General features: G+C 32.1%; 1 protein-coding gene across 5 annotated transcripts; it reads right to left on the bottom strand.

Annotated features, from left to right (window-relative positions):
- Positions 1–13,374: 13,374 nt before the first annotated feature.
- LOC126725427 (transcription factor bHLH68-like) lies at positions 13,375–17,444 on the bottom strand. Of its 5 annotated transcripts, none has more exons than XM_050430163.1 (9): positions 16,984–17,442; positions 16,318–16,657; positions 16,088–16,168; positions 15,722–15,790; positions 15,384–15,449; positions 15,180–15,236; positions 14,465–14,509; positions 14,165–14,209; positions 13,375–13,815 (listed from the first exon to the last, which is right to left on the bottom strand). In XM_050430163.1, exons 1-9 carry the CDS (start codon positions 17,127–17,129, stop codon positions 13,696–13,698), a joined length of 969 nt encoding a protein of 322 aa, XP_050286120.1. In that variant the 5' UTR covers positions 17,130–17,442; the 3' UTR covers positions 13,375–13,695. The 5 variants fall into 5 exon arrangements, with proteins under 5 accessions (XP_050286120.1, XP_050286117.1, XP_050286119.1 ...); XM_050430160.1 differs by having other exon boundaries at positions 13,375–13,824; positions 16,984–17,429; XM_050430162.1 differs by having other exon boundaries at positions 13,375–13,824; positions 15,722–15,787; positions 16,984–17,420.
- Between the last annotated feature and the right edge of the window lie 3,436 nt (positions 17,445–20,880).

Here is a 20,880-nt window from a genome sequence, read left to right as displayed (position 1 = left end):
AAGAGAACAATCCACTATATGAAGTTGAGATTTATAGTCAAGAATACTAATTCGTAGTAAATCTAACACAATTATGGGCACAAATGCTCGCGACAAGTTTTGGGTTTTCCCAAATCCGTGGGAAGTACACTTTGGCCTAGGGTGGACCATGTCGGAGGGTGTAAATAGAGTCACCACTTAGATTAGGTTTAGGAACCATAAATATAGCGCCCTTGTGGAAGAACTGATCTTTACCAGAGCATATGTCTAGAGTTTAGGTATGGGGATGAGAAGGTATTAGGCACCCAACCCCACCTAACCCGTAGGTCGGCCTCCACTCATTATGTTCCAAATCCTAATCCCAAAAAAAGGTCCTCTAAAATGTTATTCTAAACTCGCATACACTAACATGCATCTAACATCCAAACATGGCAAATGTCCCACACTCATCCATAGCATAAAAATTCTACCATTCATCTAACACATATATATCCAAGGGCAGCAAGTATATCACCGGGCAAAAACATCAACAAGACATTAATCATCAACCATATTCATCATGTTCATCAATCAAGCATACCATGCTCATCATCCAAATCAAAATACATGTTCATGTAATTATGCATAACTTACCTCTCTTACCTCGCTGCATCACAGTACCTATGCATCAATGCATGTTCAAGTTCTCATGAATGTTCATGTGGTTCATCTGAGCATAAACCCTAATTATCAACCTATCAATCCAAGCATGTGAAATAAATTATTCTACTAACCCTAATGCTAAACATGTGAAAACTAGACTCAACACGACCTAAACATGTGATTAAAACTAATCAAAACAAACAAAATAGTAAGAACCCTAAATCTGAGTTTCTGGGCACGAGTATGCATGCGCATACATGAAGTATGTGTATTCATGCCTTGAGTATGCGCATGCATATGTGCCCAGAAACACAATTTTAAAGCACAACCAAAAAACAATCAAACATAACCTAGCATGCTTCTAATATTTAATTCAACCCTTCATTCAAAACATGGTGAGACACAACAAAACAAAATCAAACAAAGCAAAATATATTTCTAAGCATGTATAACAAATAAATCAAATTAAGAACAACAAGAACACAAGTTATAAAAATCCAAATTAAGGAAAAGCCATGAAGACAGACCGACCTTACTTATGGAACACAACTTGGTTGATATTTAATCGGCTCCTCAATGTCTACAAAATAAGATCAAATGATAATCAAGGGAATCAAAGTATTCAATAGTTTATAGGTAATCACAACTCAAAAATAAAAAGATGTTGTTGAAAAACTTTTGAAAGAATCTTTGAAAAACGTTTCTTAGAATGAGATAGATAGTTTCTCCCCTAATGAGTAATGAGAGGTTTTGAAGAACCAAAAAACGTGCATAATCTGTGAGTGCAAAAGATTCAAGGTTAGAGCGACAACATTAGTGGTTGCAAAATAGAAAAAGTAGTTCATTTTACACATTTTGATTAAAAAAACACCCACATCAGTGGGTGTAAAATTGTGCATAAATGCACAAGTGCTACAGTAACCGTGCATGTCATGACCCAGATCTATGGAACATGAATTTAGATGCACGACTAACTTGCTGAACTTATATAACGTAATAAACATGATTAATCCAAAATAAATTAAAACTCCAAAGAAAAAATACTCTTAAAAAATAATAAATAAATAAACCTCTTACAAAAATCTAAACTCCACAAATTGGAAATAATCTCAACTATATAAAATATGAATTACAAATAAAGGTAACTAAAATTCTATAAGTCTTCAAGTAATACTGAAGTCGCCTACAACTTCCACGCTCTACCTTGCACCTTACAAAGCGATCCAAAGGTTCTATATTTTCAACTACACTTTAATCTAAAAACAGTAATTGATAGGGTGAGCCACACATCTAGTAAGTAATTATATAGAATGCACAACAGAATAGAGTCAAGCAAAGCACGAGTAAATTGATTTTTCACAAACTCATTCAAGATATCAAAAATAATTATTCCAGATTATATAATGAATCACTTAATACATATGTAATCACATCTTAATATCATTAGAAAACACATACATTTAATTGATCAGAGCACAGTGTCACATATACACATCACATATTCTCACATAAAATCCTGTGAGCAGATACCAACATCTAACCCCTGTTGGTGAGGGATCAACACATATTCTCACATACAACCCTGTGAGCAGATTTATACATATATCTGATCAATTCTAAAAACACTCATTTTGAGTCACATATCACAAAACAAAATATATACAAAATAGAATAATTTTCTTAATATTAATAATTATTTTAGCAATAAAGGCATATCGAATATCACAACATCAAATTGAAACATAAATCAAAACATGCTTGACTCTCTTAGAGCATCAGCATCCCGAAATTCCAATTCTACTCTATTTTACCATCTCAAAAAGCCATTTTATCATTATACTATACCATTTTACAATACCTCCAACATCCCAAACTTTTATTTTCCTATTCTACTCATTAAAATAATATATCTACATAATAAAATAATATATCCCAAAACCCAAATCCCCACCTACTACCACCACCACAATGAACAACCATCAACGCATCACCGATCCCAAACCCATCAGCATCGATCAAAAAAACCTAGCCACGGCACCAAAAAAACCCACCACGAACAACCATCAACCCATCACCGATCCCAAACCCATCAACCCATCAACAACCATAGTACCGATCAAACCCATCACTGATCCAAACCCATCAGCATCGATCAAAAAAACCTAGCCATGACACCAAAAAACCCACCACGAACAACCATCAACCCATCACCGATCCCAAACCCATCAACCCATCAACAACCACAGTACCAATTAAACCCATCACTGATCCAAACTCATCAACCCAACAAACCCATCAACACCAATCAAAAAAACCGAGCCACGACACCAAAAAAACCCACTACAGCACTAAACAAACCCAGCCACGGCACCAAGGAAAAAAACCCAGCCACCACCAAGCAAACCCACCACAACACTGGCCAGCAACCACCAAGAAAAACCCACAAAAAACCACCACAGATCTTGCTGTTGTTGATCTAGAAATCCATCAACCATGGCAGCAAAGCCACCACGCCAAGAAACAGAGAAGAGGGAGATGGAGAGAAAATAGAGAAGAGAGAGGATGAGTAAAAAGAGTGAGAGAAGTTAGTCGGCCAAATAAAATATTGTTTTTGGTTTTAGAATTGTGCTATAGTGCAATTCTACCTTTAGAATTGCACTATAGCAGTATTGCAAAAAATTTTGCAATACTTGGGTTTAGCATTCCCTGATGCAGAGTACTTTGGGGCTTGAAATGTCAAATTCTCCTTACATTTGGCATTAGCATTCCCCAGTGCTAATGCTCTTAGGGAACGAATAGGAACTGAGGAATTTATATAAATATTTTTACAATTCTTGAGTGAGTTTGAAAACCCAATTTGCTAAAAGAAACGTCTTAAATACCATTTGAAAAATAAGAATATGACTTTGAAATCACTTGGTTTTAAACAAACTTAAAGAATAAGAACCTTATTAGAAAACTTACTTTGAAACTCAATTATTTTCTGAAAATAGTTTAGTTTAGAAATAATCTTTTAACTAAGATTTGGACATTTAAAACGTTATTTAAAATTCAAAGTTTCTCTTTCAATGATGTAAAAATGCTTTCAATAAAATTTAGAAAACGTAAGCTTAAAAATATGACTTTTGAAAACCTTTGACATCTAAGAACCTAAATGACAAAACTTGTACATATTATGCATAATTACTTATAGCACTTGAATCACTTTGAAATTCCAGTCAAAACACCCGCTAAAAGTCTCAATACACCCTTATACAGGACCTATAATGAACCATGAGAATTACTTAATATCTCCCACAAAATATATGGCTTATCGAATTATACAAACCGACTTACTAAGATTATACTTTGCAGAACTAATACACTTTTAACACTAAAATAAAGTTTCTCTAACCAATAATGTTTCCTTGCATTTATCAAAAATAAAGTTTCTCTAACCAATAATGTTTCCTTGCATTTATCAAAACTCAGAGGCAGCAGCTAATACTTTAGGATTTAAGTTAAGGACAAAGTTTAGCTACAAAATTAGTTGTAGCCTTAGGCTACAAACCCACTCAATTAAATAAATATTATTGCATATTTTGAAAATCTAACCGTTGAATTGCATGTTTTTTGCGCTCTTAATACACATGTCAAATTTTATGTCAATCGGATATTATTTACTACATAATCTATAAACTTATATTTTTTGTATAATTTTAAATTAAAAAACCTTGCAATTTAAAAATTTATTGATGACATAGCTATTGATTTTTAATTTTCTTGAAATTTTGCAAACATGGAGAATATAAGAAGAAGATGTAATCCAATGGTGGATCTGTCAAAATTCACCTCCAATAAAAAAATATTTAGTGAGTTTGTAACCTAAGGCTACAACCGATTTTGTAGCTAAATTTTGTCCTTAAGTTAATATACATAACCCCAAAAGTTAAAGCCACCTGATACATACAAATCCAAAAGAAGACCTGATGGCAACATTCACTTGTTCTAGGGACCCACAGAGGACAACGTGAGAACCATACCAACAGAAGCCAATTCCAAGATTTAATATATAACCTCAATGGGTTTAACAGCATAACCTCAATGAAACGGTGGGCAATATGTCTCCCAATGGCAATGAAAACAGTGGCAAAATCATTGACTTATCTATATATATATATATATATATATATATATAAAACCGAAACCTTTGCTGGCACCACAATTTTCCACGTCAGCACAATATTTAAAATATATATATAAAATCGAAACCTTTGCTGGCACCACAATTTTCCACGTCAGCACAATATTTAAAAAATAAAAAATAAAAAATAAATAAAAATTATAACTCCTCAAAACCCTAGCAACCTTACCCTTCTCTCAAGTTAAGAAATATAAAGCCACGGTTTCTGCAAACTCTCTCTCTCCAGACGTAGGAAGCCCTAAAGCATTCAAGATCTACAAAACCTTAGCAACCTTACCCCTCTCTCAAGTTAAGAAATATAAAGAATTAAACCAAAATTCTTTTAAATTATCTATAATATTTTGTCTTCTGAAAATTTTATCTCTTTGATTTTCGTATATTGTGTTTCTTAAGCTATAAAGAGATTTTCTTTGGTTTTTGCAAACTCTCTCTCTCTCTCCAGATGTAGGAAGCCCTAAACGCACGGTATAGCATTCAAGATCTACAACTCACGGTATAGATTTTAGCTTATAAAGTTCAGCTTTTGTAAGGTTAGTTTGTTTATATATTTAGTCCTTATGTTTAGGTTTAGGTTTAGGTTTTAAGAGATTTATATATTACTACTATGTGGCTGAATTTTCCGTGACATCAGTTTTATGTTTTTTTTTTTTTTTAATTTGTTTTATGTAAGGTTAGTTTGTTTACATCAGTTCTTTATCTCAAAGATAAGGCTTTTATTTCTACCGCAAGAACTATTTAGGTATGTATCCCTTGCAAGCACACATGAACTTAAATTGTCTTTTAATATATGCATGCTTTATTATTTTCTAATAGTTTTCCCGTGCATCGCACGGGTTAGCGACTAGTTATATATATAAATATATATATATATATATATATATGTGTGTGTGTATGTATATATATATTTATGTACATACCCGAAAGAAGATGTAAGCCATAATCATAGATTCTTGAAATTCCGTGGCTCAAATCTAGGATTATATATATATATATATATATATATATCCCAATGAAAACGTAACAGGCACACAATAGTTAAGATTTGATCCATGACTTTGTTCATGGATACACACAGTGAGCAAATCTAATCATAAAAGTATAAGTAAAATTTTAAGACCGAATCTAACCTTTTGAACAATCTAACATCACAAACTGATTTCAAGATAAAATTATAACCTTTTAATTCTTTGTTTCTAATGGTAAGAAATCATACCTTGAATAATTTGATTGCCTCTTCAATTGTATGTGTCCAACTTCTAAACTCCAAGGGAAAAAAAAACACACTTCCTAGCCTCCTTAATGATGAAACCCTGCTTATAAAAATCCTAATTTATCTTTTCCTTCACTTTATATTTTAACGCATCAGAGATGTGGGCTTGGTGGGGTAGTGGGCTGGAGTTTAAAACCCACTTGAGCTTATCTCTTTAGTCTGCAATAAGCCCATAAAATATCTTCCTCTTTTATTTAATTATTTATTATTTTAATTGCCGCACCAAATTATATGCACTAAAACTTTAATTTTCTCACCTATTTGTAGGACCACAAAATTTTCTACTCCCATCTTACTGTGCACACACATATAGTACCTCAACTCTATATTAATAATGACAATGACAGTGATGATCATAAAATCAAATCAAGGTATATGCACATTTACTATAGCTCTTGCATTTAATATTTTACTATTTTTTTTCTCTCTCCTTTACCTTACTCTCTCTTTTTCTCTCTGGTGCTTCTCACTCTCACCTCTCTCTCTTTTTATCTCTAGTCCCTCACTCTCACTCACCGATCTCCGAAGCAAGCCGCTACTGATGATCTCCAAAGCAAGCTACCACTGATGAATTAAGAAGCAAGTCGTGCCACCTTTGCTCTAATTGTGCCACCGCGATCGCCGCCAATGCTCACTCGCTGAAGAAGCAAATTGTGATCGCAGTCAAAGAAGCAAGCCATGCCACCTTTGCTCTCATCGTGCCGCTGCGATCGCCACCGAAGCTCACTCGATGAAGAAGCAAATCCCGATTGCCACCGAAGAAGCAAGCCATGCCACCTTTGCTCTCACCGATTTTCTATTTGATCAATGGGTTTTGGGGTTTTGATCTTTTTAATTCTTTGTTTGATCAGTGGGTTTTGGGGTGATGGTGGTTGACGAGGGTGGCTGACGATGGTGGATGATGCTAATGCTTGATGATGGTGGGTTGATGATGGTGGCTGGGTGGGTTGATGGTGGGTTTGGATTGATCGTTGATGGTGGGTGAAAATGAATAATTTGAATAAATGTGTATAATAGATAAATTAATGTGAGTGTTTTGTAAAAATGAGGGTGTAAAATAGAAAAAGTAGGTTTTTTTTTTTTTTTTTTGGCAAAATTTTGCATCCACTGATGCAAATGCTCTTAGAAAAGAGTTTTGGAAGAATTTATGTAAAAAATCAACTCTCTCTAGCTAGGGTTTGATTTTGGAGGCATAAGGTTATATTTATATGTTTAAACTAGGGTTTTCAGACTCATTTAGAGGGCTTTGGACATTCCAAAGGGTCTAGGGGCTGGGGTCCATCAAAGAGGGAGGCTTTGGGCCCTAAAAAATGAAATTTTGGGCGTCTAGAAATGACCTTGCGTACGCATACTCCCTAAAAAACCCTAATTTTGACTGCTCAAATGGCCCGACTTCAAATGACCATAACTCATTCCATAAAAATTCAAATTAGGCAAAATTTATATTCAAATTGAAGTATAGGATGTCTACTTTCCAATAAAACAAATCTCATTCAAAAATTCATTGTGAATAAAAGTTATGGTCAAAACAATGAGTAAATGTCATTTTTCAGCATCGTTTTCAAAACGATTTAAGCACTTTGGAGTTGTGATTACTTCCAAACTATCAAAATAACTTCAATTACCTTTTGTAGACATGTCAAGCTCGTCATTGGGACCGGGGACTAAAGTTTTTTAGCTGAGTATAAAATGAGGTGTCTACAACAGTTACCAAACCAGGCTCTAAACTCCACAGACTTCCTTGATCTAGATTTGTTCTCACATGAACCACCCATTCATGCCTTAATTTTCAGTACGCTTGATGGCTAAAGGCTTGCCAGCAACTTTACTCCACCAATACTAGCAATATGGATTTGATCTCCAGTAGATGCTTGTAGAGTTAGAAGATACAGAACCTCACAGATCTCACAAGAGTACCTCTCAAGACTTGAAAAACATGTATTATGATTTTCCTTCTAGACCTAGCAGTGTTGGACTCAAACCCTAAACGTTTCGCGGGTTGTTAGGCTTCAATTAAAATTTTGCAGATCGTAATTCAATCAATCGAAGCTCTCTCTCGATCGGAAAAAACTCTCTCTTGATCGGTCGAAGCTCTCACTTGATCGTCGAGCTTGACAGTTTTTCAATTCTTCCTCCTGCAGCTTGTATGTTCTTGAATCTTAACTTGTATCAACTTAAGCAATGTCTAAAATAGTTCAAAGACCCTAAGATCTAATCCTAAACAAGTTTTTGTTCTTGGTTTGCCAACATACAACATATTTAGAATCTAAACATTTATGACTAAATATTTAAAATCTAACAATCCATTTTAGGAAAATTTTGACATCACTTTTATGGGAAATGAAAAAAATTGTCAAAACATTAATGACTTTTTTTCTTTTCCTATAATTTTTTTTTTAAATGGATTGTTAACCAAATAACCTAAGAACATTCGTTAGTATTTTCCAAAACTTAAAATTCTATAATATCTTTAAAATAAATTATGGAGAAGCAAACTATAGGCATACACACGTATTAACGGGTAGGAAATCATTTTGGAGGAAGAAATAATATTATGGGATCTGATGCAATAAAGAACGTCACGATTACGATGTGAACACCAACCTAGTTCATTGGAGCGTGTGAGAGTGGGGCACATATCACACTTGAGTGCAATCTACGAAGTGATCCAGAAAGAATGGGGTCCATAACCCACATGAGTCTCTGGCATGAGTTGCTCATTTTTTTTGCTAACTTTCCAGTTAGAAATGGCCAAGGAACTAGCATGGATTGCTATAATCATGAGTGCTTGTATAGAAAGTTCCCCTTCAGAAAGAAATTATTGTTGTAAGAAAAATTTTGAATATAAATTTTTACCTTACAAAAAAGCATAGGTACATTGTTTTATTCATGCAGCCTTTAGTGGATTAATGATGCAGTATTCATATATACTTGCTTTCTCTTTGAAAATATCATGGATAGTAATGATAATAACAAGACGCTCTTTCCCCGAATATCAAAGACCAGTCATAGCATGCTGATTGAGAATTTTTTTTTTTCTTTTTTTTTTTTTTATGAAATTCTATTTAAATATATATATATATATATGTATTTATTTATTTATTTACTTAAATCAATTACATGACTGAAGTGAACAGTACAAAAAATATGATTTCAACATTTATCAAAGTTCAGAGATTTATAATTTCAAATATAAGAGAGAGTTTAGTTCAATTTTGACCCAAAGTTTAGGGAGTATTTATTTATATTTCTCTTTAAATAATTGCAGAAATTGAAAGGGTGAGTGGATGCATCCAGAAATGGAGATAATAAACCCTATTCACTAGTGATGTTCAAACCAACTTAATTTAGAGGGCATAATAGATGCGTGCAGCTAATTCTTGGAATATAATAAACTTAAAACAGTTTTAGAGCACTAAAGAAATAAGGGGTTTGGGTTGCAATTCTTTCCTCAATTTATTTCTTTAATTATATTTTATTAACTTCACCATTGAAAATCCATTTATAATTCAAAAGAAGAAAATTAAACTCCATGAGAGATTTCCGAAAAAGAAGCATATAGGTTTTGTGAGTTACAAACAAGCACCACCAACTTTGTGAGAGAAATTAAGGGGCTGTTTGGATTCATTTTTTTGATCACTCAATTTCCATCACTCATCACTCATCACTCAATTTTTCACACCCGTTTGGCACCATCACTCACTTTCCATCACTCAATATTTTTCACACTATTTGTGGACCCCATTTCTGTCACTTGGTTAGATTTTTTTTTTCTCCACTTTTCTTTCTTCTTTCTCTGTTCTTCAGTTCGTTCTTTTTTCATTTTTCATTTTTCTCCCTTTTCACCTTTCTCATCTCAAATTTCTCATCCAGAACAAAATTAAACATGCATAAATATATTCCAAAACAAACCCAGATTTCTCAATCATAAAAAAGAAAAAAAAAAAAAAAAAAAAAAAAAAAAAAAAAAAAAAAAAGCAAACTCAAATCTACCCAAGCCATTGATGTTGATGTTGTTGTTGCTGTTGTTGTGGCTGTGGTGGGTTTCAGAGTTTTTAAGGAGCGGAACGTCGGAAATGATCAATTGCTGCTGTCGGAACTTGGGCACCTCGGAAACGGGCCAGCCATGGTCTTCTGGTCCATGACCGATTTGACTAGGGCCACTCCGGCTAACAACCCAGACTCGTTGCCAGCTGAGTCAAAACGATCGGACCCATAGCCGCCGCTACTGCTTCACGATTTCACAAACCTAGATCATCGAACCAATGAAAGAAGAAAGGAAAAAAAAAAGTTCAGATCACCTGAACCCAGTGAAAGAAGAAAGGAAAAAAAAAAAAAAAAAAAAAAACCCAAATCACTGAACCCAGTGAAAGAAGAAGAAGAAAAAAAAAGGGAAGAACACCAGGGAGACCGAACCCAGGAGAAGGAAAAAAGAAAAAAAGGAAGAACAGGGGAGACCGGACCCAGGAGAAGAAAAAAAAAAAAAGAGGAAGAACACTGGGGAGACCGAACCCAGGAGATGAAAGGAAAAAAAAAAAAAAAAAAAAAGGAAGAACAGGGGAGACCGAACCCAGGAGAAGAAAGGAAAAAAAAAAGGGAAAAACAGGGGAGACCGAACCCAGAAAAAGAAAGGGAAGAAAAAAAAAAAAAGGAAAAGGTGCAGCTGGTACTGTTTGTGGGTCCCTCATGTGTATTTAATTACAAAAATGTCATTAAGTTATGAGTTATGGAAACTGAAAACATCTAAAATGTGTTTTCAGTTTCTATAACTCATAACTCAAAAATCAGAGAATTGAGTGATGGAAACAGAGTCATGGAAATAGAATTATCGTTTGCCAAACAACCTTTTTGCTAAGGGTCCCACTATTTTTGAGTTATGAGTTATGGAAACTGAGAATTGAACTACGGAATTTGTCAATCTAAACAGCCCCTAAGTATTTAGCACTATTGTTAAGGTTGTGAATAAATGTTTAGAATTTATTTTGACAATGTATATTATTAAAAAGACAAAGTTTTACTATAGAATTGGTTGTATATTTCTCTTTAAATAATTGTAGCCTTAAGCTACAACTAATTTTGCAATTAAATTTTATCCTATTAAAAATTAATTATGTTAAATGAAATTGTGCTTAGTTTAAAGAAATGTATACTTTTTTTTTTAACATTAAATCTTTTTTTTATTAGGATGACTATAATAAATAAATAAAACTAATTGTTTCTTATAAATAAACTGCAAATTTTAAATCACAAGCCTTTTCTATTTTCCTTCGTTCTTTCTTTTCCCAACAATCCCCATCCTTTCTTTTGATAAATACATGCCTAATCAATATATCTTAACTTCGGTTCTTTTTTGAAGTTGATTCTCCACAAGAACATATCCTCAGTAAATCAGGCATACATAATGAAAAGTTATTTTGAGTTAGTCGATATTGGAACATGCCATATTGAGTTCTCATATAAATAATTTTCACTATTATATTCCAAATAAATAATATCAGGTCATGGTTCAATAGGATAAATGGGACAATGACAAAACTATATATGTTTGGCTCCTATTTGAGCTTAATACTTAAATAATAAATAATAAATAACTGCATATTTGATGTAAGTCAATAGACTGAAGTAATTCACATGTTAGTTGCTAATTATATTATGAATAATAATATATATTTAGCAAATGAATCAAACTCAAACCCAAACCAAGTTTAAATAAACTGAGTTTAAGTTTGACTATTAAACAAAAAGAGTTTAAATATAATAATATATTTGTGAAATAAGTTTTTATATTTAAAAAAAAAAAAAAAAAAAAAAACTTATATAGACTTGATATTAAATTGCGTAAGTTTGTAATTAATTTTCAAATTTTCTCAAAAAAAAAAAAAAAACAGTTCCAAATTATTATTAATTATAACCTATTAGTAATGTAAATAGTCAAGTTGTAATACAAATTATATATAGTTTTTAACAATATAAATTCAACAATTTGAATTTTTATAAATTTATAAATAAAATAATTCTATCAAGTTAACTCAAATAATATAATTTCTTTTATAATTTAATTATAAATTATTAGCATAGAAGTTGTGAAAGTTAAAAATTTACAAGAAAAAAAATATCAATCAAGTAACTCTTGATCAACAAGCTCAAACTTATTAGACATGACAATTATCTAAGTTTAAACATGAAATCTATTTTGTTGATGAGTTCAAGTTGGACTCATGGTTCAAAATAAAATAGAATGAATAATTAATAATTTTTAATTCTTGGTTTGGATCATTTACAGTTTTACATGTTATCGACCAAGTGATTGAGTGGCTAAGTCCCTATTAACTAGTAGTTTTAAAAGTGAGTAATGTAAAATTGATGTCACTACATTAACTAATTTAAGCTTTTGGGTTAAGCGTATTCAAAAATATTATTTCAAGTTTTCAATAAGAAAATGCATGTTTGCTCAAATGAAATATATGGTACTACTACAAATGGCAGGAAAAATGAAGGGGGAGAAAAATGAAATCCACATAGGCACTTCCCAACTAAAAAGCAAAGTTCCCAAAATGTTATATCAAGTTTTGGCTTATAAAAACTTTTAATTCTGTACTCAGATGAATTCGCTGGTACTATAATTAATGACAGAAAATTGATAAGAAAAATTAAAAAATAAGTGAAAAGAACAAAGGCACTTCACAAGCTTTTTTTTTTTTTTTTGGGAGAAAGTCCACTTCACAAGCTGAAAGCAAAGTTCCTATCAATATTATACTAGTGTAGTGGGACTGGGGGAGCTCTAAGATGGCATCATTGAAAATAAGTGCAATCTAATAAAAAAGAAAAAGGAATTGTATGCTGATGGAAGCTTAAAAAAATCCATACTATTTATTTTTCTTTCAAATACTACTACTATACTATATAAGCATCCTTAGTTTTAGAATAGTACTTGAATAATGCTAAGTTCAATTATTTTTTTTATCAATTTAAGTATTTGGTACAAGTAGGTCTAGACTTCTTTATCTAAAGACATAAATTTAATTGGTGAGTGAAAGAGAGAGAGAGACTATAATAAATAATTTTTTTGTTCATCATTCAATGATTATAATTTTGTTGGCACACTAGCTCACAAAATAATGATTACTTCTTATAGACTAGCTAGAGTGGAAAAAAAAAAAAAAAACTTTATTTTAATTCTTTTCGTTATCAATAGTTGTGGAATTAAATTAACTTTCTTCCTATGCTATTTATCCACAAAACTCAGAAAAATTATTCCAACAAAGGATGAGTTATGAAAGAAAGAAAAAAGAAGAAGAAATTGAAAGAAAGAATCTAATTAGCAAAAAATAAAACTGAGAGAGAGATACAAGCTTTGTATCATATATATGGCCCATTCTTCCTACAATATTCTAATTGAGAACTTCCCATACATGAAGCCTTGTATCATATATAGCTCAAAGGAAAAATTAATAAGATACAAGCTTGATTATCTAAAATTAGATAGCACTGGAACAGTTAATACTTGGAATTGAGAATGCATAGCATCATGAGCAATCAGCCTTAGATTTCAGCAGATTGACTGCTTATGATGTTATTATCATTCCATGTAAACTCCAGCCAAATTAATTCTAGCTGCTTGTCAAAACCCGCCGCCGTAGGCCGGAGCCCAAAAATCAGCTCCATTGTCATTTCCTACAAGCTGAGTGCAAGACACTGGAACCAAGCACAACCCTCTACTCTTTAAGTCCCTTGGCTTATCCTGTGTATCCTGATCATATCATCCAAAATAAGAATCTTGGAAACCCTGATACCTTCTATACAACCATCCAATTCTATTTTTCTAATATGTTTCATTTCAAAAAGTATTCTATTTTGCAAATAAAAAAAATTGAGACAATTAACTAGATTATCTTTGTAACTATTGTATGTGAAACTTCTGTGGAACTAAGATGATGTATACTTTTTTGTATATTGTATAATACTTGCAATGATGGAGATGACACTAATGATTACTATGCTAAATAAATATTTAATAAGCAAGTAAGTCAATTGAAGGAGAAAAAACTAATTTCATGAACCAGCTTTTGTATATATAAAAGATAGAGTACCTGGTTAGGAGCTTCCTTTCTTTTTAGGCAGGCGTCATTCAACAACTAGATGGGCAAAAAAAGGGGAAAGTATTAGTATTTTCAATCTTTTTCAACTCTTTCATGATTCCAAAGTAATTAAGCAGTCACAAATTATACTTTTCTTTAACCTTTATTAATAAAAAAAGTTTTATAAAGCTGAGAACCTTGTTCTTTCAATGCTTTTCCATATATGAATATTTTAGTTTATAAGATGCTTTCCATTGCAAAGGCTCCTCTACTAATTGCCTTTAAGGAAGTGATGGATCCAATAAAGCATACCTGTCCGGGGTCTTCAGGAAATACACCATTTCTTTCTCCTTGAACCTAAAACAATTTCTTTCTAGTCAATTTTAAATTTTTATACCAATAAGTTTAGTAATACTATATTTGTTACAATTTTTTTCATAATGGCTGGCATATCTGATTGTAATTAGTGTATAATAAAAAATAATTTCATCAGTGGACCCTAGTGTGAAAATAATGTTAAATCATCACAAGATTCACAACAAGCTATATCAACAATTACAAAAAAATTGTCAAATATATTGTTATCCTAACATTACTCATTTTATATGGAGAAATATGTGGACCCAACTTTTGTGCCATGGTTCTTACCACAACTTTGATATAATCAACTACGTTGTAGAAAAAACAATGAATTCACAATTAAAGTGATTGTTAATCACTTTAAATAAATGGTGATATTAACAGATACCTTTAGAGCAATTGTTAATAAATCATAATAAAAGAAGTTTTGACACATTTTTCATGTGAAATATAAAAAATTGTCAACAATATTTATTGTTTTATTATTCTCCCAATAAAATATTTTTAAAAAAAATTTCTAAATTAATAAATCTTACAAAAGTTGTGGCAGAAATTATTTATATACAGCAAACATGCTGTAGAAACATGTGGCCTACTTTTTTTTTGGAGAGAGAGAGAATTTTTGTTAGGCTTTGGGAAATGGGAAATGGTATATATGGGTACTTACAGACTGCTGGCTCCTCATGTTTTTGGATGCATTACCAAAGTAAGGAGAGCTAAGGGCCTGCATTATTCAAGGGGGGAAAAAAGAACAAAATTTATAACTTTCATAACTAAAGGATGTTTAGAAAACGCATGAATTATTGAAACTTTAACTGCATGCTCTCACTGACATAATTGCAGAGAGTATAATATGTAGAAGGTACATCACCTCAATTTGACCTTGAAGGAATCTGATATACCCAATGGCTTCTAACAAGACAGAAGCAGTGTCAGTCTGCAAAAGTGAAACACACCACAACACCCCACTCATCTTTTTCATCTTCTTTAATGTTAAAAGGGAAAACCCATATGTAAATAAAGATAAAGAACTAATAAGAGCTTCGAAATGCGTATGAAAAATAAATAAATAAATAAAAATTCTTTTCATGGGTTATACTGTATAGTTGTATCATTATTTTTACCAAAAAAAAAGAAGAAAAAAAAAAGAGAGAAAGGAATAGAAGAAACCACTTTGTTTCATTTTCTGGTGCAGGGTTTGGTTTATACCTTTCCAAATGGGGAAACTAGCTGGTGAAGGGATGTTATTCTATCACCAAGCTTCTCCTTTCTCACCTGCTTCACAAATAAACATGTATATAAGGAAAATCAGAATATATATCACTTTGTTTTATTTGTTAATAAAGTCTATATAGGCTGTCAAAATCAAATGGCTTGTAGATTATCATACCGTTTTGTTTTCTTTCGTTCCTTTATTTTTGTTTTTGTTTTTTTTTCCTTTCTGCTATTGTGTAGTTACTACTTACTAACAAAAGAATGAAACATGCTTAAAGAAATGACAATCATGAAAGACACACATACAAGCCACAAACACAGTCACAGCAGAGAGAGAGAGAGAGATTCTAATTATGTCACCTTTAAAGGTGGTTGGCTAGAAGTTGAAGAGGGCTGAACCCTAGCTTTCTTATATGCCCCACCAGTGGCTGAGCTAGTACTCTTGTGAAAGGGAGCCAAAATAAAAAAGAACAAAATAAAAACCACATGTTTAGGAAATATGTAGTCTTTGTTGAAGAAAATAATAATTTTTGCATAAAAGAAAATTGAAAAAAAAAATGTAACAATTTCTCTCTTTATCTCTCTCTTACCTCAGATGAATGATCTAAATTTTGATTGCTCCCATCCATCTTCTTATAAGAGAAGTCCAAGATGTTATTATTACTTAAGCTGGTGACACAAGACCTAGGAGAAGAAACTGGCATGATTTGCTGAGACCAAGCAGCTGGTCTAGGAAGCGCTTGAAATTCTTCATGATCTTCAAGACCGTACAAGTTACTGTTTTGGGAAATCTCTTGTTTTACTACATCAACATTAACGGGAAGTACTCTTTGAGATTGATTCAAGATTTGGTCCTCCCAATTTTCTAACTTTTTAGGTTGAAAATGACTCAGACGAAAGCTTTCTTCATCGCTTGCAGACAATCCACCTCTGGAAAATAATCACCAAACATGAAACCCCAAAAGCGTGTCATTAATTACTGAAATCAAAACCCAAGTCAGGTTAACGAAATCCAAACAATAATAAGCAGAGAGAGAGAGAGAGAGAGAGATAGAGAGAGGAGCTAAGATCAAAACCCCATGAGACATAAAAGTTAATATAGTACATAACAAAGACATGAAAACACAATGATTTACACATAAACAAAGGCCAGGGAAGCATGTGAAAGCCAGTATAAAGAGATGTATATGTAAGAATCAAGCTGAACTAATAGAGAGAGAGAGAGAGAGAGAGAGAAGAGTTGGTGTGTATGTTACAATAGTAGTTGGCTCCATGACTGTGGAAGCTCCTGGTTTTCTGCTGCCAGAGGATTGAAAGGAAGTGAAGAAGATCCAAGTGCATATTGAGGAGGCAAGAGAGATGGTGGAGGCATGCTCCACCAGTTAGGGTTTCCAGCCATCATTTGTTGCACTAAAAAATGACTCTGCAAAACACTTCAAAAATTCCTTCCCTTTCCTTTCTTCTTAAACTTTCTCTCTTCACTTTGTCACATGTCCTTGTATGTGCACCCAAACAAGCCTTTGCAAAAGCATTGACAGTTCTGTTTTTGCTTTCTTTCTCGGATGAGGTTGAAGAAACTTAACAGTATGACCTTAAAAGAATTTTATAGAGGGTGGGGTTCAGAAACTTTGCATATGTTTCTTTTCTTTACTTTGTTGTTTCATTTATTTATTCTTGCTTTTGCTTTATTATAAAGTGGGGCAGAAAAAGCTGGTGGGCTGTGTTTTCAGCCATAAACTAATGGTATAAATGTAGGAGCTTACTTCCTTAATTTGGGGTTGTACCTTGGGATTGTCTTGGGGTTATGGTTGGAGTAGGGTTAGGAAATATAATAGTATTGAGATCAATAGAATATGCTTTCTTTATTTGATACTGGTGCAATAATTATCTTAAAGAAACAAAAATACAAAATCCAAGTGGCTGAATAAAGTAGACATAAGACAATGTTCCCAAAATTTTCTTATATATGCTGCTAGTATTTTGTATAAATTAAGTAATTGTGCACATTAGTTTGGAAAATAAGGTATAGATATCACAATTTAAGGCCAAGAGCTTACACTTGAATTTCCCCTCCACACTTATTTTAAGGAAAAAAGAAAGGACATCGCAATTTCAAGTAAATCATAATCACAGCAGTCAAACTTATAAGTCTAGCTCCCCTCAATGAGTAGAATCTAATACATGAAAATGAATTTTTAAATAAAAGGCAGAAATAAAAAATTAGGTTTGAAGCCCAAACTCTGATCATGTGCTCTAATAAAATTGGATAAAATTTAGTTATTCTTGTATTGACATGTAATGAATATAAATACACACACGCATGAGACCTCTTGATTGTTGGGTTGCTATACAAAGGAAAGAATAATATTACAGCAATAAATAGTTACACAATTCAAATTCAAAATAACATTTCATCGAGTTCATCTATAGCACCTCCAATGTTTTTGGACGTATGATAGTCATCATTAAGTTATTAACCCATGTGAAGTAAATTGCTAGTAAATGTAACAAAGTTACTATAATGTGTGACCCAATTGTTGCCTATCCTTTTTTTTTTTTTTTTAGAGAGAGTTTCAATCTATGGCATCCGCTCTTGATGATAGCTCCTTATCATCAGACCAAAACACCAATCAATTTTTAATGTAGGCGGGGATTGAACTCTAAATTTCTTATACAACCATCAGAAACTTTACCAGTTAAGCTAATTGGAACCCACAAAAAGAATGAGAAATTGTTGCCTATCCAAATGACATAAAATGAATTTTTAAAAAAAGAAAAAAAGAAGCATGAGTTATCGTGTGATGTGGTATAATCTAATATTGGATTTGTAGTAAATACTGACTCTATCATAGTTTAACTTATAAAAAAAAATTAGGGTAAAATACTATTTTGGTCCTTAAACTTTACAACAAGTTTGTTTTTGGTCTCTAAACTTTAAAAAACTTTTTTCATCCCTAAACTTTGTAAAGAGTTTTTTCAATAGTTTAGAGACAAAAATAGGGATGAAAAAAGAACTTTTTTAACAGTTTATGGATAAAAAACAAACTTTTGGTAAAATTTAAGGACATGTATAAAACATTTTCAATAGTTTAAAGACGAAAAATGAAATTTTCAATAGTTTAGGGATAAAAAAAGAAATTCTTAAAGTTTAGGGATGAAAAACAAACTTTTGATAAAATTTAGGAATCAAAATAGTATTTTACCCAAAAAATTACTAAGGAGTTTTTGTTTAATATTACATTAGTTTGGCATCCTATATATTTCGTTAGTACTTTATTTGTTGAAATAAGTTAGCTCCTTTATAAATAAATAAATAAATAAAAAAACAAAAAACAAAACAAAAGGCTAGTTTATTTGCTAAAAGGTGAGACGAAATGTGAATTTAAACAAATGACCTGGCTAAACAATAGACTACTAAATGAGCACTTGATGCTAGATATAGAGATATGAACAAGCATCCTGCTCCAACTCCTTTGAATGAACTACCATGAAAGGATAAAATTTTTCTCTAAATTGTGTTAGAGATTAATTCTCTTCCAACCTACTATGTGTTCAGAGGAAGAGTGAGATTGGATCATAAGTGTCTACGCAAGATAGGTCTAGGTCAGGGTGGAATTAGACATTTGGTAATAATCTCTTAAGGGGGGAGACCAGAATTGTTGAGAGTGAGAGACAATAAGTGGTGATAGTAAAAAATAAAATAGAAAAAACGAGTGCTTTGGGATGGAAATATGGTGTATATGCATATAAAAGACAAGATGGGTAAAATCCGTTCCTACCTCATCCCCTATTTGGAGCAAGAAAAACCCATGTGGGAAGCTAGTTGGGGAATTTTTTTTTGTTATCTAGTAAAAAAGTTTTCATACGTGATTTCGATTTGGAATAATATATAAGAGATTAAAATCATAAATTGATGTGGTGGAGTGACCACAAGTTGTGGGGGATAAGGGCCAAAGTTCAAGTCTCCAAATGGGAATTTCATACACATATATACTTAGATTAGATTAAAGTAAAAATTCTATCTTATATAAAAAAAATTATAAATTGATGCTCCTTTGTGTGTGTGTCTCAAAAGGGTTTCCATCTTAATTTGTATAACGATAAATCTCTCCACGACTTCATACCGAGGCTGTATTAAACAAAAACTTCCTCGAATTAACAATGGTTTAGCGACCCAACAAGTAAATAAAGAAATAAAATAATGGTCTTACTGAGACAGCACCATTGGTATCATCATATATAGTTGGATGAATTGGTTGGTGTTAATTGTTGCCCACAAGAAAAATGCAAGAAAACACAAAGGCGGCGAGTGGCTATGGATTTAAGTAGGTCAAAGTGTAAGCACAAGCATATACGTATATGGAGTCTCCACCACATGAAATATATAAATGGGCAATCATTAAATCTCCCTATCCTTGCATTCTGACCACATATTTTTCTGAGAATATGTATAGATTCCCACTTTAAAAAAGAAGATGATGAAGAAGAAGAAAATGATAACATACTAGGAAGGAAAGAACTGGCTTAATTAGTGTACGGAATGGATCAAGGGAAGACAAGTTTTTTCAAAGGGTCAAATTTATGAGAATCTCAAACCCTACCCCCCTTCACTTTTGTTTTTTTCAAGAATAGGGAATAGCTCTACCAAAATATTCTCTCCCTTTTTTTTTTTTTTTTGCTGAATAAATATGCTCTCTTTTTTTTCAATAACATTATAACCCAAATATATATATTTATATATATACTTTTTTTTTTCTAAATCAAGCCTAAATATAATCTAATTGCATATTAGGAAAAACTAACCCCAGAAGACATTAGATTCCACCACATTTTGCCATATTAGATTAGACTTTTGTTTTACCAAATTAAAAAACAAGAAAAAGACATTTGTTTTTCCTTATATCATCCTTGATTTAGATACGTGTATTGTGAGAAGAAGAATGCATATATGAAATAAATAAGATAATCATTACTTATTTTTGGTGCCTATTTATCACTATATTAGATAGATCTCTAGATGTAATTTAATCTAAACATACATTTGTGACATCATAATTAATATGTTGAGCATCTATAGTCAACTCCAAAATTTTGAGACTAAGAGTTGATAGGTATTGTCATTGTTGTTGTTTAAGGTAAAACTTACTTTTAGC

Source organism: Quercus robur, chromosome 5 (genome assembly GCF_932294415.1).
Source record: "Quercus robur chromosome 5, dhQueRobu3.1, whole genome shotgun sequence".
In the NCBI taxonomy this organism is placed as follows: Eukaryota; Viridiplantae; Streptophyta; class Magnoliopsida; order Fagales; family Fagaceae; genus Quercus; species Quercus robur.
Note: the sequence above shows the minus strand (reverse complement) of the source record. Positions and strands in the feature narration are given on the sequence as shown.

Coding starts and splice junctions, on each gene's coding strand:
- LOC126725427 (XM_050430160.1), bottom strand. CDS start 17,129: ATGATGGCTGGAAACCCTAACTGGTGGAGCATGCCTCCACCATCTCTC. Junction 15,237..15,383: donor TCCTTCAAGGTCAAATTGAG/GTGATGTACCTT, acceptor TGAATAATGCAG/GCCCTTAGCTCTCCTTACTT. Junction 14,210..14,464: donor TTCCTGAAGACCCCGGACAG/GTATGCTTTATT, acceptor TTGCCCATCTAG/TTGTTGAATGACGCCTGCCT.